Genomic DNA, 16490 nt, shown 5'->3' with positions numbered 1-16490 from the left:
TGCATATTGTCAAATTTTGACAATTATTGTAAAACTTTTGTTCGGAATGTGACAACAAACATGTAGACTGCTTAAGGGTTTTATGCACTGTGTCATATCACTCAGATACTGTCTGACTGTTTTATATTTTATACACTTTATGAAACACATCTGTTTGTGCAGAAGTTGACATCAATTACTGGGTGTGTTTTCATGTCAAAGCTTTAAATATATCTAAGCCATTCCCTTTCGGCATTATGTCATTATAGTTTAGTGTATAATTAAGCATATGTTTCAACCACAACAACAACTTACCTATTCTACACGCCTGTACAGTAGAAGTCAGAGAACATTTTAACTTGGATTAATGCACTAAATGGTACTTTTAACAGAATCAGTGTTGATAACCGGAGTTTGCAGACACATTTTTGGCATCTTTGATCAACGTGCCTTAATAATTGAAACGTGGATCAAACGAGGACACTTTTGTCACTAACTGTGTATCTTTGCAACTTCCCCAATAACGAAAAAGAAACTGTTAAAAATAGATAATAATAAAAATACCTTTTCTTTTTTCTGCAGATGCGGTCCACTCGTAAAGTATCGGTGTGGCCAGTTGCGTTTGTTGGAGGTTTGCGGTACGAGTCCCCAAAGGTCAATGCAGCAGGAAAAGTATACGGCTGGAAAACAGTATTCGACCCTCACCGTCCCTTTGCCATCGATATGGCAGGGTTTGCCATCAACCTGAGGCTTATTCTTATTAAGCCTCAGGCCTATTTCAAGTTACGAGGGGTTAAGGGAGGCTACCAGGAGAGCAGCCTGCTCAGAGAGCTGGTCACACTCAATGACCTGGAACCCAAAGCCGCCAACTGCACTAAGGTAAGGAAACTTTGCTTCTCGCAAGGCTCTCTGGAATGCTTGATTCTGATTGGTCAGCACCATATTCCAAGGTGTCCTATTCCTCAATAAAAAATGATTAAATTATGCAAGGTTTAAACAGACTTTACTTGGATGGGCCGCCCAGATATATATATATATATATATATAAATAAGAGGTCGCGTTAACCGAATATTTTCCGTCATTGACAGATTTTTTTCAGCAGTGACGGAAAAATCTGAAGGTAATCTGTCATTTTGACGGATTATGCTGAGGGTGATCTTTTGTAATTTGTAGCTTATTGTAATTTCCACTCTTGTCCAGCTGATGCCGATTATACTTGTTTTGTCTCCTCTTTGTCACTGCTGCGTACAGTTGCAAAAATGTCACAGCAGCTGACTGTGAGAAGTTTCTTTAAACGGCCAAATAGATGTGATGTGTTTAGATGGCCGTTATGAGCCAATGCAGCGGCAGCAAGGAGGTCAGGTGCTTTGGAGTGCGTTGTGAGCATATATATATATATATATATATATATATATATATATATATATATATATATGGATATATGCATCTAAATATGCTGCAAAATATCTGTACCTGTATTTTTCTGATTTGCTGTATTTATTTGATGAATTTGATTAAAGCAATATATTAAATAATTTATACACCTAAAATGCTTTAGCAATACTGTACAAAATGTTATGCCAATAAAGCAGCCTGAACTTGAATGCGAGATAGAGAAAAGCAGATTTTACCTGTCATTGAGTGCACGTGGCTCTGGAATAGCATTATAGGTGGATTTCTTTTTTTTTTCCCCCCCAAGTCTTTTTTAACATTAACTCATTGAAAAACTGTTTATAACAGTTTCTTAATAAATAAAAGTATTCTTTAAAATCAAATAATTTTTTGTTTGTTGCATATAGTTGACTGTGCTGTGGGTATAAGACGTGTTTCAATCCGGCTACCACTGCAAGTATATTTTAAACCAGTGGGAAGCATTGGGTTTTTCTTGGATGGAGGTTGTATGCTGATCATTATTTTTACTACTTTAAACAAGCACTTTTTTGCATTATTTTTGTAATGTTGTCAAGTAAATCATTATCTTATTTAAAAAGGCTAACATTAAAAGTACTTTAATAAATAACCAGTGCTTGAGCATCACTTGGGGTCTGAATCATAAGAATTATAAGGTGGCACCACCATACAATTTTGTACAAGCTCTGCCTTTTGACAAACATCAGGCAGGAAGTCACAGTGACACTGCCTGATGTTGGTCAAATGGCAGAGCTGGTACAAAATTTGATAGTGGTGCCACCTTATGTTTCTCTATGCAGGAAATTATGCATTGAATAATGACTATGAGATGCTCTATAAAAACACTAGCGTTCTTTTCTCATTCAGCACAAATTAAAATCAGTGCTCCATTGTCATGTATTGTTTGCTTGATGTTAATCGCTTTATATCAGTTTGTTTTTGTAATTTAAGTCCCAGCGCATGACAGATGATAAAACAAAATATATTCACTAACCTGTTTATTTTACACAAAACAATAACTCAGATTAATGAATGATACCCAGTGCTTTTTTACACTTCTTCAGTATTTGTAACAATATGACGCTGAGTAAACACTGAGCTACATGGAGCCAGGATTCTCTCTTCCTAAAAAAAAATTAAATAAATAAATACAAGAACAACTGTTAAAAAGGCTCTACTATTCTCTCACTATTTAATGACAGTCTCTCTCCCAGCTATTGTATGTAGATCTGGCTATTAGATGTTTTAATTGATGATTTGTGAATGAACTGACTAATTGGTGTTTTAATTAATGATTTGTGAAGGGACTCACTAATTAATGTTTTAAATGGCATTATTGAGCTCAAGGACCTCACTTAAGACAAAACAAAGATTTAAAGACCAAACAAATCCAATTCCTCGATTATGATTAATGAACCAGCGATGCATGTGGCTATATTAACCACTATATACCCATTTGGAGTAAACAACTTGCGCATAAACTGATCGCCACAACTAGATTGTCGCCAATTTCTCACCACATGTAAACACATCAAATAGAAAGATCTGTCTTGAAACTACTGGGCATACAGGCTGATGAGTCCTATATCATCTGTTTTAACTACATGTTGCAGACGATTGGCTGCTTTAGCAGCCAATGAGCTTGTTCCAAAACATTTAAACACCTCAATGTTGCTTGCATTAGTAATCTGCAGGGCATTTTCGGACACACTCCTCCACCATAGGTCTACCTGTGCGTAGATCTGTTGGGAGTTACATGAATGTCATGTTTGCAGCAGCAGTAAATAATCTGCCAGCAGTAGTCTTGGTACTTTCTCTGCACCAACAATCAAAGCAGCAGCAGCATACAGCAGATCTATCAATCAACATCAACATTACCATATGACATCTCACCACAGAGTAGTGTAGTCACTATACTTGAATTTCTAATTCTGGAATTTCTAACTCTGGTATGATACCTTGAAAAATAGTGATATTCAATACCATTTTCCATACTGCGAGGAACCTCACTACTCTGTGGTGAGATGTCATATGGTAATGTTGATGTTGATTGTTAGATCTGCTGTATGCTGCTGTCGTTTTTTTAAAACATGCTTCGAAGCCTCCCTTTGCATTTTTCCATATGAATGAGGTATATTTTACATCAACAAAACATCTTGTGGTATTGCACTAGTTTGAAAAAATCTTAGTGCCTGTAACATTCAAATTGCAAAAAAAAAAAAAAATTAAGTTATATAATATACTAGGCCTATGTCAGGCTTTAAGTACAAATACACCAATATAGCTAGTGAAAAAATTAGTAAACATGTCAAATCAGTGCAATCTTATGTAGTCTTCTTATTTTCTGATTAAAACAAAAAGGATTTAGCAAAACCACACTACAGATAAGCTAACCACAGCAAAATAAAACATTAATATTTTTGACAACACTACGAATTGTCATGATGAAATCTGATTTCTTATTGAAGTGGCGTATAAAATTCAGTTTTTTTTTATTGATTATGACATAACAAATTAAATATTTTACCAGGAAATAAAGGGATAGTTTCCCCAGAAATAATAATTCTCTCATCATTTACTCACTCTTCACTTGTTCCACAATTGTCTGAATGTATTTCTTGTTTTGAGCACAAAGAAAGATATTTTAAAGAAAGCTGAAAACCTGTAACCATTGACTTACATGGTACTTGTTTTTCCAACTATGGCTCAGTGGTTTTCGGCATTTTCAAAATTACATCCTTTGGAAAAAAAAACTTGAGGTTGAGTAAATTTTTATTCAATATGCTCATTTATTACTGTTGTGTAATTACATTGCAGGCTCCTTGGTTTGCATGTAAACCATACTAGAGCTGTGCGTCACATTTGTTACTGTAACGAATGTTCTGACAAAGAGGATACATATGCAGTACGTTTATTAAACAACTGATAAAAAACAGAGTTTTGGCAAAAACTGTAATATTCAAGTGCATAGGAAGTATAGACGAAGTCTAAGACAGGCAGATAACGTTTAGCATCAGGATACAGTAGTCACGTGGTGCTGTGCGACGAGGCTTCGAAGCATGTTTTAAAAAAACGACACATCTCGCAGTGAAGCAGTGTACCGGAGCTTGATTCGTTTTGCCATCATCACGTGATCAGTGACTTCCGAAGCTTCCTTTTTGCCTATACCCACGTGACTGCTTAGAATTTTGGTTCAAAGGTTTAAACACTCTCATGGGTTAGTAAAGTGTATGGTGAGAGATTAGGCAATGAATACATACATTTCTACTGTTTCAAAGCACTGCACCGGTCCCACACACCAGTAATTAAACTAAAATACAACAGTAATTTATTTTAAAAATGTTTTGAACCATACTAAAGTGTATTAGCATATTTTTTACAACTATCCTTAAAGAAAACCCCTGCATAACATAGTATAGTGTTTAATAGAGGCCAGCTGGCAAGTGCTACCGAAAGCATCATTCACATAGCCTCCTCCTTAGAGAATTCGCCTCCTATGCAGGAATCGCTGGTTCAATCCCCGCTTGAAATGAGTGCGTGGGTAATCTGTTTATTACTGTTGCTGTATTACTACATGAATAAGTTAGTCAGTTGTGAACATTTGACATTATTGCAGCACAGTGCTTTCCCACACTTTAACCAGCAGAGGTCCTTATCGAGCTCTGATTTGGAAAGCTTCGCGTAACAAAACTTTTTTCAATACAATTGAGTCGAGCACTTCACTGGTTCAGAAAACTTCATTTCACCATCACTAGGGTACAAGCTGAGATTGGGGCTGGCAGCAGAGAATCAATACAATAGCAGGCAAAGGTCTGGGCAGGCGGTGAAATGAGACAGGGTCAATAAACAGTCCAGGTTGGCAACGAGAGAACAATCAGAAGGCAAGGAATAACGCTCAGAAATGAATTCAGGGCAAAACAAAACTTTGCAATGAGACGCTAGTGAGAGCTGCTTATATGTGCGCGTGTGGATGAGGATCAGGTGTAGGGTAATCAGCGCCAGATACAGGGAATTCTGGGTGATGGAGTCTTTAAAAAGCCGGTGATAGGGACCTCTGCTGGTCAGTGAGGGGAATGGCTGTAATTATTGCAATATTTACTTACACTTGGACTTTTAAAGTTTTTTTTTTTTTTTCAGAAAAAACTGTTAATGACTGCAATTGTATACAAGTCTACTATATAATAAAAAGTTGGTCCAAGGTATAAACATCTTACTTAAAAGAAAAACATCAAATTAAGTATAAAATAATCAACAGATTGGTTAACTATTTGACAAAATAATGGATAGATTAACTGGCACAGTTGATTGTTAGCTGCATCCTTAAAACATGCTCAGTGTCTTTTTACCGCAAAGAAAAAAAAAAAAAACATCCATACAACTACACCTGCACATCTCTTCTTGTTTGTGGAAAAGCGTGAACTGCATTCCACAACAGAAACTCAACAGACAGACTATTAATCCAAGTGGGACTTTTAAACTCAACTAGCAGCCTAAGTGAAAGTTGGGCTTCCAGAACCCATCTCCACACAATTATAAATGATTCATGAGAGGCAATGAGCAGAACAATGCTGGTTTCTGAAAGACAGCAACAAGGGAAATGGAAAAGATGAGTCAGTCAGCTTCTGTTTCTTCCTCTGGACATTAACAACAATTTTCATTGAGGCAGATGATTATTTTCTGTACTGATAACTTCATCTTGATGTCATAAAGGGGTGAAGTGAAACAAACTGCACACTGTCTCTTTATGTCACTGCTATAACAAAAGGCACATTTAGACACATACATGTACTGTAGCTGGAGCCGATGTATATTTCAGCACTTGAGATCTGTACCGAGGGAAATGTTCTGCACCAGGCTAAATTTGGAGATATACTGTGGATTGTACATTGCTGCTGAGGAGGAACTTTATATCTGAGTGTTCCTGAGTCCTACTGTGTAGGAGGGAGGCTAACAGTATATGAGAGGAACGAGAGGGAGCTTACAGATAAATATAAAAGCCGACAGAGCAAAAACTTCTTCGGAAACAAGACTTAACTAAAAGAACAAATGTAACAGGTGGGTGAATGAAAAACTATTTCTAAATAAAGAAATGTTCCAATTTTTTTAATATAGTTTAAAATGTGATCTGCTGTGTTCATTTAGAATTTATATTAGAGCTGCATGATATTGAACAAATCTGACATGTTGCAATATTTAGTTTTTCTGCTATATATAGTGCGATATGAATATATTTTCAACACATGACTTGAATATCTCTATTTGGGAAGAATTAATACTTTTAGATTGATTGGGATGGTTCTGTATTCGAGTGATCATCTGCATAAAATATAATAAACAATCTGCAAGCATAGAGAAATACAATAAATAAAAAAGATACTACTGGAATAAACGTGTTTGATGGTTTTCTGAGGAGTCGAACCGTGTTCAGGTACAGTAGTGTAATAATCACAAGTAAAATAATAGTGGTACAACTGTACAAACACTACAATTTCTTATGCCAGAACGTTTTTAAAATCAAAAATACATGCAAATGATAAATTCTAACTCAACATTGCATATTGTGGTACCTTTTTGAAAGGTACATATTTGTACTTAAAGGGTTCATACTGGTACCTCAAAAGTACAACATTTCTTTCAAGAGGAACACTTTTGTACTTTTTAGGCACTAGTATGTACCCTTGAGGTATCAATATGAACTATATAGGTACAAATGTGTACCTTTTGAAAAGGTGCCACCCAAGTGACAGCTTGCGTACCTTTATTTCTGAGAGTGGGTTATGCTGAGAGTGTAATTATTATTCTAATAATCTAAACAAATTGACTATAAACATAATAATAAAGACATCGTTCTTAAAATAGTTAACAATGTAAAACAACAGCAGAGGTCAGAACAGTTTTAACAATAAAGATGTACAGAAATGATATAATTGGAATGACTTAAAGAAATATTTTTCTTAAACTAACAGCCAGTCAGAATCCATTAAAAATATGAAGAGTTTGCCTCAAAACGACTCTTGCGCGAAGCTGAAACTAGCAAAAGACTATTGCGCCGCGCCTTGCGCCACATTGCGCCGGGTGTATGATAGGGCCCATACTGTTTGCTGTGTAGACAAATTATAGTTAAGTGTTAGACGAAGTTACTCTCAAAAGTAAAAGATTACAATCTTAATTCTATCTCAATTATATATACACAGTTGAAGTCACAATTATTCGGCCCCCTGTTTATTTTTTCCCCAATTTTTGTTTAACAGAGAGAAGATTTTTTTCAACACATTTCTAAACACAATAGTTTTAATAACTCATTTCTAATAGCTGATTTATTTTATCTTTGCCATGATGGCAGTACATAATATTTGACTAGGAAATTTTTAAGACACTTCTATACAGCTTAAAGTGACATTTAAAGGCTTAACTAGGTTAATTAGGTTAACTAGGCAGGTTAGGGTAATTAGGCAAGTGATTGTTTAACAATGGTTTGTTCTGTAGTGTAGACTATCGAAAAAAATATATAGCTTAAAGGGGCTAATAATATTGACCTTAAAATGTTTTTTTAAAAATTGGTCCCACTTTATATTAAGTGTATGGGTAGGTTTAAGGGTAGGTTAAGGTGTAAGGGATGGTCAATAGTGTATTTACAAATGTAATTACAAACGTTAATTACAGATGTAATTACATACATGTATTTAATCAAGCATAAGTACACAGTAGTTCATGCATTTACACAATAAGTACATTGTAGCAAACTATTAGTTCCTATGTAAGTACATATTAGTTAAGGCCACTTAATATAAAATGGGACCAAAAAATTAAAAATGGCTTTTATTCTAGCCGAAATAAAACAAATAAGACTTCCCAAGAATACAAAACTATTATCAGACATACTGTGAAAATTTCCTTGCTATTTTCCTTGCTTTTCTTGCCTGTTAAACATCATTTGGGAAGTATATATAAAAAAAAAACTCAAAAGGGGGGGCTATGAATTCTGACTTCAATTGTATATAGTTAGATAATTTTCTTTTTTTATATATATATCTCATTTCAAGCCTCTGTTGATGTAATGTTGTAATCCAAAATGTAATGTTAGTGCTTGTAATGGAGGTTTGAGCCATTAATATGCTCACAATGAGTCACTACAGAAACTATTACAAACAGGAAATAGGAAAGAAAACAGACCAAAATGTCCAACCAAACTAAACTCAAACACAAAACAGATGAGAGCCCTCGTCCCCTTGTACCAATCATAGTTGGTTTATGAATTTCAGTGTATTTTGATTTTATTTTATACATATAAAAAGAAAACAAATGACCTTAATTTCAGTGACCCAGCTATGAGAAGCACTTCATCTCAAAAACAATTTTCCCCCACTCCACTCCATAAACCATAATGGTTATTTTGTTTGTTACAGATTCTTGTGTGGCACACGCGGACGGAAAAACCTGTCCTGGTGAACGAAGGCAAAAAAGGCTTCACAGACCCAAATGTGGAGATCTGACATCTGCTTCGGCGTCGGTAATGAAAAAGCAATCTGTTCAGACTTTATCGTCTCTGTCAATGAGCAAATACGGGGTCAAAGAAGGACACAAGACCATGTGTTTACATGCATCTGGACGTGCTAAGTGACAGAAGTGTGGCTTAGCACAGATGTACCGCTGAACATTCTTTTACTTTGTGTTGCAGGGATGTATCCAGCAGGACCCGAAAGGGAATGGCAGGCTGTAATTACCCACTACTACATTTTTCTGAACAGTTTGAATGCTTTGTCCTGTAACCCACAACTAAACAAGCTCAACAATATGGACCTATTATTACCTGATGTAAAGCACAGAATAGTCTTTTTAAAGGCAATACCATCAGTATTTTACAAGAACAAAACAAGAGCCAGAAAAGAAATGTTGGTGTATATTGATGAGGGGAACATCTGTGACCTGATAAAACTGCTCACTTCCAGGATGAATTTTATAAACTCTACTTAAAAGAGCCCCCCCACAAAAGTACGTTACAGCAGTCTCAAAGTGCTGACGAAGAGCGTCATCGATTTAAGATCGTCATTGTCCCTACGCGTCTGACGGACTGACACTTAAACATAAAGAAGGGAATGTCTTCGTTTTGTTTTACACAATGTGTATTTTTAAGTTTTTTGTTGTTTACAATGTTGTCTTGCTAGCACAGCACTACTGATATTTTGCCTCAACTCAAATTCAGCGTTACTCTGCGGTATTAAACCAGTTCTTTCATAAACCAGGGGCTAGCTGCTATACTGGATTTAGCGATTACCAAGTTGTAACAAGGTCCTCATGGTTACGACCTTAATGACATGAATAGCACTTGAATTTGTTCCTTTGTGTCCATTGTTCTTGTTAGGACATGCGTTGTAAATATAACTTAAAGATGAACAATCAGAGACTTTAAAATAAAGTGATCTAGCATTCAACAAAACAAGCAATGTAACTACTGTATTTGTACTTCAGTTAAACGTAAGAGTCCATAGTTTTAGTTTATTATTATAACATCCATAATACTTCACATGTCTTCACAGAGGTCTTACCAAAGGACACAGAGCTGATGGGTAGGGTTTCGGAAAGTCAGTGTTCAGCAGAACTTGCCTCAGAAAGCATTTAGATGTATTTGTATGTCACACTGGAGCTTTGGGCTTTGCACAGAAGATCTGTCTTGAGTTGTTGCTGATTTAATGAAGTAAATACACATGTGGTACAAATGGTTTAGGCTAGTCTTGCAAGTTAGTCATCTCATTGTTTAAAATTCAACTACATGAAAGGAAAACCGGTCTAATTTCAGTCCAAAAAGCAAAACTGATTACGCCAAACTAACAGCTACAGTGGATGGTCTTAAGACACAAATGCAACATATTGTCATGTAGCTGTGTTTATGGAGCTAATATCCGCTTGCATAACTGAGGATTTACACGACAACAATTTTGACCAAAAACAGGAAACTTTTTATGCATTGCCTCACTGACATTTTTGGAACTGATAACTCAAAAATTTTAATAAGCAAGGTTTTTTGAAAATGGCGCCATTGTCTTGTCCATGAAAACATCCAGCCTGATCTCACAAGGAAACCTAAGTATTTTACGTTATATTAGTTTAGGTGCTAATTTGTTCGAGTTCAGTCGTACAAAAATTTGTACATTTTTAAAAAGAAGACGTAGCACCCAACCTCACCCTTAAACCCAACCGTCATTGGGGGATTAGCAAACCATACGAATTGTCCGAATGAGTTCATACGAATTAGCCACTAAGGGTGTTTTCACACCTGCCTTATTTGGTTCGGTTCGGTTGAATCGCACTTGAGTTGGTGCAGTTTGTTTGGGCAGTTGTGGATGTATCAATCACACTTGAGTGCGCATCAAAAACGGAACAAAAAATCGTACCGAGTCCACCTCTTCAAGGTTTTAAACGAACCCTAGAACATACCTAAGCGCAAAAAGTACTGCACCTCTTTCGATTAATCCAGCTGCTGTAGTCAGATGCGCTGTGCATTATGGGATGTCGGGGAAAAATAGTTGATGAAAGCGCTTTACTCAACATTTTAAACAGAGAGATAGGGAAAAATCTTACCTGATGGATATGGTAATATTTCCAGAAGATGAGCATTTCACAGTTTAGCTAAATTAATTCATGCCTTCTCCTGAAGTGACTTGCGATATGGCTTCGCCATTTGCAATGCATTAAAACATTGTTTTTCAGCCCCGCCTGGTTCTGAAAATGTATAGTTTGTCTAGAGTGATGTATACAAACTATATGGTATACTATGAGCAGGGATCAGTCAGCGCAGTCTTCCCCCTATAGTAAAAAACGACATTTTGTGTCTGCCGGTATGTTTACTTGTGGAAGTTCCATTGGCATTTTCCCGCACGTTAATTCTGACCAATCGAAAAGCAGTTTAGGAAATACGTTCAACAACATCTGGCCAATGAGAAGTGTGGATTTTGTCACATGACTGCATTTTGTTGTTATTTTTTCAACTGGTTCGCACAAAAGCAATCAGTCTGGTGTTAAAAACGGCAGAAAAATGCTACAATGTATCATTTGTTGTCCTTGGTCCAGAACAAAATGAACTGAACCACAGATGTGAAAACACCCTAAATCAAAAAGTTACGAATGGCTGTGAAGCGCAAACAAACATACATAATAATAGTAGTATGTGGTTTTGTTGCTCAAGTGTTTTCTAACACTTCATCAACAACGCGTGCATTTACTTCACATTATAACCAAAAGTAGAGACACATCTTAAATACATGGCAAAGACATGAGCTACCAACAGCACATCGTCACTTCCATATAGCCAGTGTTTACTAACAAGGTGACAATGCTAAATACTAGCCTGGTATGTGCAATACTGTGTTTTTGTGAATATATGTCTAAGTGTGGATCATTTTGAAAACATTGAACTTTTTCAAAACGCATGAGAAAAAACTTTTCAGTTTTTGGCTACAATGTTGTCGTGTAAGTGTAGCCTGGGTATGTGTACATTGAAGACACATCACTAAAATTGCATCTGTAAAACAATCTGACCTGATTAGAATTAGACAAATTTTCTTTATCTTTTCAAGCTGCCTTTTCACTGCCTACGACTTTGATTATGAACCCAAAGGCGTTCATTTGCGAGGGTCTGATCCTCTGTGAATTCTGGTGCTGTGAGAAATTGGGTCTCCATTAGGATCACATTAGCTAAAAGCTTTTAAATGGGTGCACTCTTTAGTGGATGATTACAATTCCTGCAAAACTGTGTTAATAATATATGTTGTTTGAGCAATGTTATAATGACCGAAGTCTGTTTTAGTTAGATTATTATCATATCCTCCAATCTAAACTGTCATCTAGGTAGTTTGTCATTTTTCTGAAAAGTTACCGATATGGGAGCGTTTACTAAAATAGTGCCCTTACTGTAAGCAAGACATTGAGCCCTTTCATCTGATTGGTAAAACACATACATTATAGTAACACAACAACTGTGGATTCAGTTCCAGAGAAGATCCCTTAAATAGAGCGTTCCAGAGCATTTGCCTAAATTTACATGTTGTCAATTGTAAATATGAAAATTTGCAGGTAATTGTCAAAAATCCACACATTGCATTTCAACAAAACTGCATTTTGATCTTACGTAACGCATGACAACACAAACAAAACAGATCTGTCATTATTATTATGGCAACTATGAGGGCACTGTCAAATTTTAAATGTATCTGTAGTTACACTCACCCGCATAGACCTCACTGCTATCCGGGTCACGGCACCAATTTAATCATTGACATGGGAAGTGTACACACAAACAACGACACTAAAGGCTGCAACATTTAGCATGATTTACTAATGTGAATCTTGAGTCCCGGAGGATTCAGCTTTACTCAAATAGCGTTTATATAATTATGAATGCTGGTTTTATTTTTCAAATTTAGATTTCTTTTTTCCATGCTTTAAGGTATTCATTAATCACAACATCATAAATATTTCTGCTGGAACAGAAACACAGTAGCTTCAGTAAACAAATCCATAGTTTATTTTAACTTTCACTGGGGGGCAAAGTGACACGAGGTTGTAGACAGTTGAAAAGGTGACTTTATGCCTAAAGTATGAATAGGTTCTTGTTCACTTGATTGGTTATGTGCTGTAAATATCATCAAACAAGCAGTATGAGCATACTGTGTGCATGCAGCAAAGTTTTTGTAATTATGTGTTACTCAGCTTGTATGCGCCTAATATTTTATTGGATTTTTTTTAAATTGGACAGCTTTTCAGTCCGAAAAAGAAACAAAACAACACCAAAGTACTTAATAGTAATTGATGATTGTTAGCATAAAAATCTTTAATATTCACAGATTAAGACTTCTTTACTGATAAAGTAGTCTGTAAAGAAATGGTACAGACATTGGACAGGTATGATTCTTTTTAGCATACAGGAGTTAAGCGCCTGTGTCCCAGCACCCACACTTGCAATCTTTGCACTTGTCATATTTCTGGCTATCAGCCCAAGTCTTTAAGTAGGCATGAGGACTGCAATTGTGTTTAGAATTTATTTGTAAGTCAATGAGGTTAATGTGGCCTTAGCTACCATTAAAAAAAATCTTTTAGTGAGAAAGCAATCCAACACAACCAATGAATTACCCAGGCTTTATCAGAGAGCATAATGAGCTATTATAATTGTTATGTGAAAAGCAGCAGTGTTTGTTGTGCTAATGCCCCTCATAATGAATTGTGGGTTAACCTGGAGCAAAAACAAATGGCAATGCTCAAATTTGGTTGAACATGTTTTAGAACAACTCCCTAAAACAGATGCAAATTCTGACAGAGACTTAATTAAGTCATACTCAAATTGATTAAGTATGTAATGTCAACTACAAAGACAGCCACGATTAAGTTGTTGCTCATGCATCTTGACGCATGACTGATAAAAGCAAAATCTGGAACATAAAATAGGCATATTTTGATCTATAAAAAGACAGTTTACACATATTGAAACATTTTTTGTTCTATTTGGAAATGTCTTTTAAAAGCAAATGCTACAGATTTACACATTTAGATGTTTCAGTTGTTCGTATTTTAAATAACCTTAACTGTTAAATTGCTTATTTAGTATTTATGTAACAGACAAGACCATTTTCAGTGATCTAATTACTAGTGATCAGCTAAGACCCATTGTTTTGGTGTTCTTTCTTACTAAGACAACTGAAAATGAACACATGGTCACTCAATGAGGAGTAGCTGGTGTTTTGTGGCTGTTCAGTTTCATTTGGCCGCATGAGAATTTACATTATGAAAGCAATTCAACCAAATGCTTTTTCAGCTACCTGTAATTGGTTGAAAGTGGACATGCTCTAAACATTTTAGCCTTGTTTACACTTATTTAGCATCATCCACTTGTGATCAGACTGATGAAAACACATTTTAATGCCTGGTGCAAATAGTGCCTTTTATAATTGTCAGACCGGGGCAGTTATGTACATGTATTACATTGTACTTGTTGTGTGCAATCCTCTTAGCCAAGACTGCAAGTGTGGATGTTGGGAAAGTCAAAATGTCTGGCTGTACACATATGCTAACTATTTGCATCAAAACTGAAGTATACTTTGGTTTATGATTTTAAATCTGGTTTAAATTGATTTTAAAAAATGTTAAAAAGAGCAACAGTTCATTGCAGCCATATGAAGCAGCTCAACATACCATAAACACTTAATGCAAAAACGCATATACTTCACCTAACCCTGAGCACAAAAAGTAAACAAACAAGCTAGCCCTCTTGCTGTTTATCTGGAAAACATATTTACGGGTAGATGTTTTGCTGCATTACTTGTAGCTATATATAAGAGCTGTTATGAAACATGATGAAGCACAAATAGTCTGACCTTAGATCAGTTCATGGGAAATGGAAGTTCTCTGCTACTACTTTATCATTGGCATTTTACTGTCACTTTGCTTATGTATCATCAAAAGTTTTGAAAGCCTTAAGCCGGGTTCAGACTGCACAATATTTTGTCCTGTTGGAATAGTCAGATTATGCGATTTTGACTCTTAAATAGTTGTTGTTCCATGGCATGTCTCATGTAACATGTTGCTTTATGAATAATCATCGATTATCACTTTTAAGGGAAGGTGAAACTAGTGACCGACTTCTAGAAACAAGGGTTACAAACAATGGCTACTGAAGCCATACATTCACTCAGAAAATAATCTATGTAGCTTGTTAAAATTACCAATTGAGCTGAGGCAATATAATTCTTAAGATTTCTTTGGGACAACTTAATTCTTTTATGTTCAATCCACTTAAATTTATAACAACTAATAAGTTATCTTAAGTCCTTCATGTTGTCCCAACACAAATCAATTGTGTGGAACCCAGCATTTTCTACAGTGTTGGTTATGTCGCAAATAATTTATTTATATGCATATTTAAGCACCGCTCTACAGCTATTTTATAATATAAATAGTGTTTCTTTTATTCTAAATGCACCTTAAATACCCTAATGATGTTATTATTCAAAGGATGAAAAGAAGTGTGGAATGTTGAACACTTCATGAACTCAATCTCAATTTAAAAATATCAATATTGTCTTTGTAAGTTACTGAGAATGGAAAATGTTCTTAGTACATCCTTATAATGTGGATGGAATGTTCTAATTGTTTTAAATAATGTTCTTAGAACTTTAATAAAACACAAGGCATATCATTGTGAACATGTTTTGAATATTGTTTTAACAAAAAAAAAAAAAAAACATGTACATCATCTTAAAGCCAGGACATTTTTAAGGTTCTAAGAATTATCATAAAGTAATGTTATATAGCATTAAGGAAACATTTAAGAAACTAAAATTGGCTGGGTCTAGATTGGTGTTACGGCCCAAAATCCAAAAAATGGCTCTATTAATGAAATCAGGATTTGAGCCGAACATATGAAAGACACAGATGCTTGAATATGACAAATTGACGTCCCCGTCAAAATATTTTTTAGTCTCATTAAAAAAACCTTACAAATAAAAGTATTTAATAAAAAATATTAACAAATAACTGTAGACAGGTAGAGCAGCTAAACAAAGCAGTTCCCTGACTCTTGTCGTTCTTCTAGGAGATTTCTTACCTAACTCCCATGAAGAAAAAAAACAAGCAAAAAAAGAATCTTCCGGGCCACTGCTTCCCTTGCTGAACCAAATAAATAACAAAACATGATTAGAAAATTAATATCCACTACCCGCTACAAAAATAAACAAAGTCTCAAAATAAATAAACGAAGCAAAATAGTTAACACATTAAAAATACTAAAGGATCAAAAGTTAGCAAAAACATAACACTGAAAAGAGCGTTATGCGGAGCGATCCTGGCTTGTGTGAAGCACCGCCAGCTAGACAGCATGAGAGAAAGCAAAGAAAGAGAGAAGCTGTGTCCCAAATCGCATACTTATGCACTATTCTACGCCATTTTGTAGTATAAATAGTGTAAGTAGTGCGTTCACACTAAAAACTTTAAAAATAATAAGTGCACTTTAATTACCCGGATGATGCACTCATTCAGCCTCTAAAATGAAGTGTGTAATGATGGACACTTCACGCACTCAATGACCGCAGGTTTGCTCACGTACAGGAAGGGC

General features: G+C 35.5%; 1 protein-coding gene across 8 annotated transcripts in view; it reads left to right on the top strand.

The window, feature by feature from the left end:
• b3gat1a (beta-1,3-glucuronyltransferase 1 (glucuronosyltransferase P) a) overlaps positions 1 to 16257 on the top strand; it is a 174069-nt gene extending 157812 nt beyond the window's left edge. For 7 of the 8 annotated variants that reach the window (XM_073929092.1, XM_068214765.2, XM_005173645.6 and 4 more), the window contains 3 exons: positions 562 to 858; positions 8797 to 8900; positions 9069 to 9505. In XM_073929092.1, coding sequence (XP_073785193.1) covers positions 562 to 858; positions 8797 to 8883 — 384 coding nt within the window. In that variant the 3' untranslated portion in view covers positions 8884 to 8900; positions 9069 to 9505. Of the gene's footprint in view, positions 1 to 561; positions 859 to 8796; positions 8901 to 9068 lie in introns of all 8 variants that reach the window. The other variant, XM_005173647.5, reaches the window with a different exon arrangement.
• Positions 16258 to 16490: the final 233 nt, after the last annotated feature.

Source organism: Danio rerio, chromosome 18 (assembly GCF_049306965.1).
Source record: "Danio rerio strain Tuebingen ecotype United States chromosome 18, GRCz12tu, whole genome shotgun sequence".
In the NCBI taxonomy this organism is placed as follows: Eukaryota; Metazoa; Chordata; class Actinopteri; order Cypriniformes; family Danionidae; genus Danio; species Danio rerio.
The sequence above is the reverse complement of the archived record's forward strand: the minus strand, read 5'-3'. Positions and strand labels throughout refer to the sequence as shown.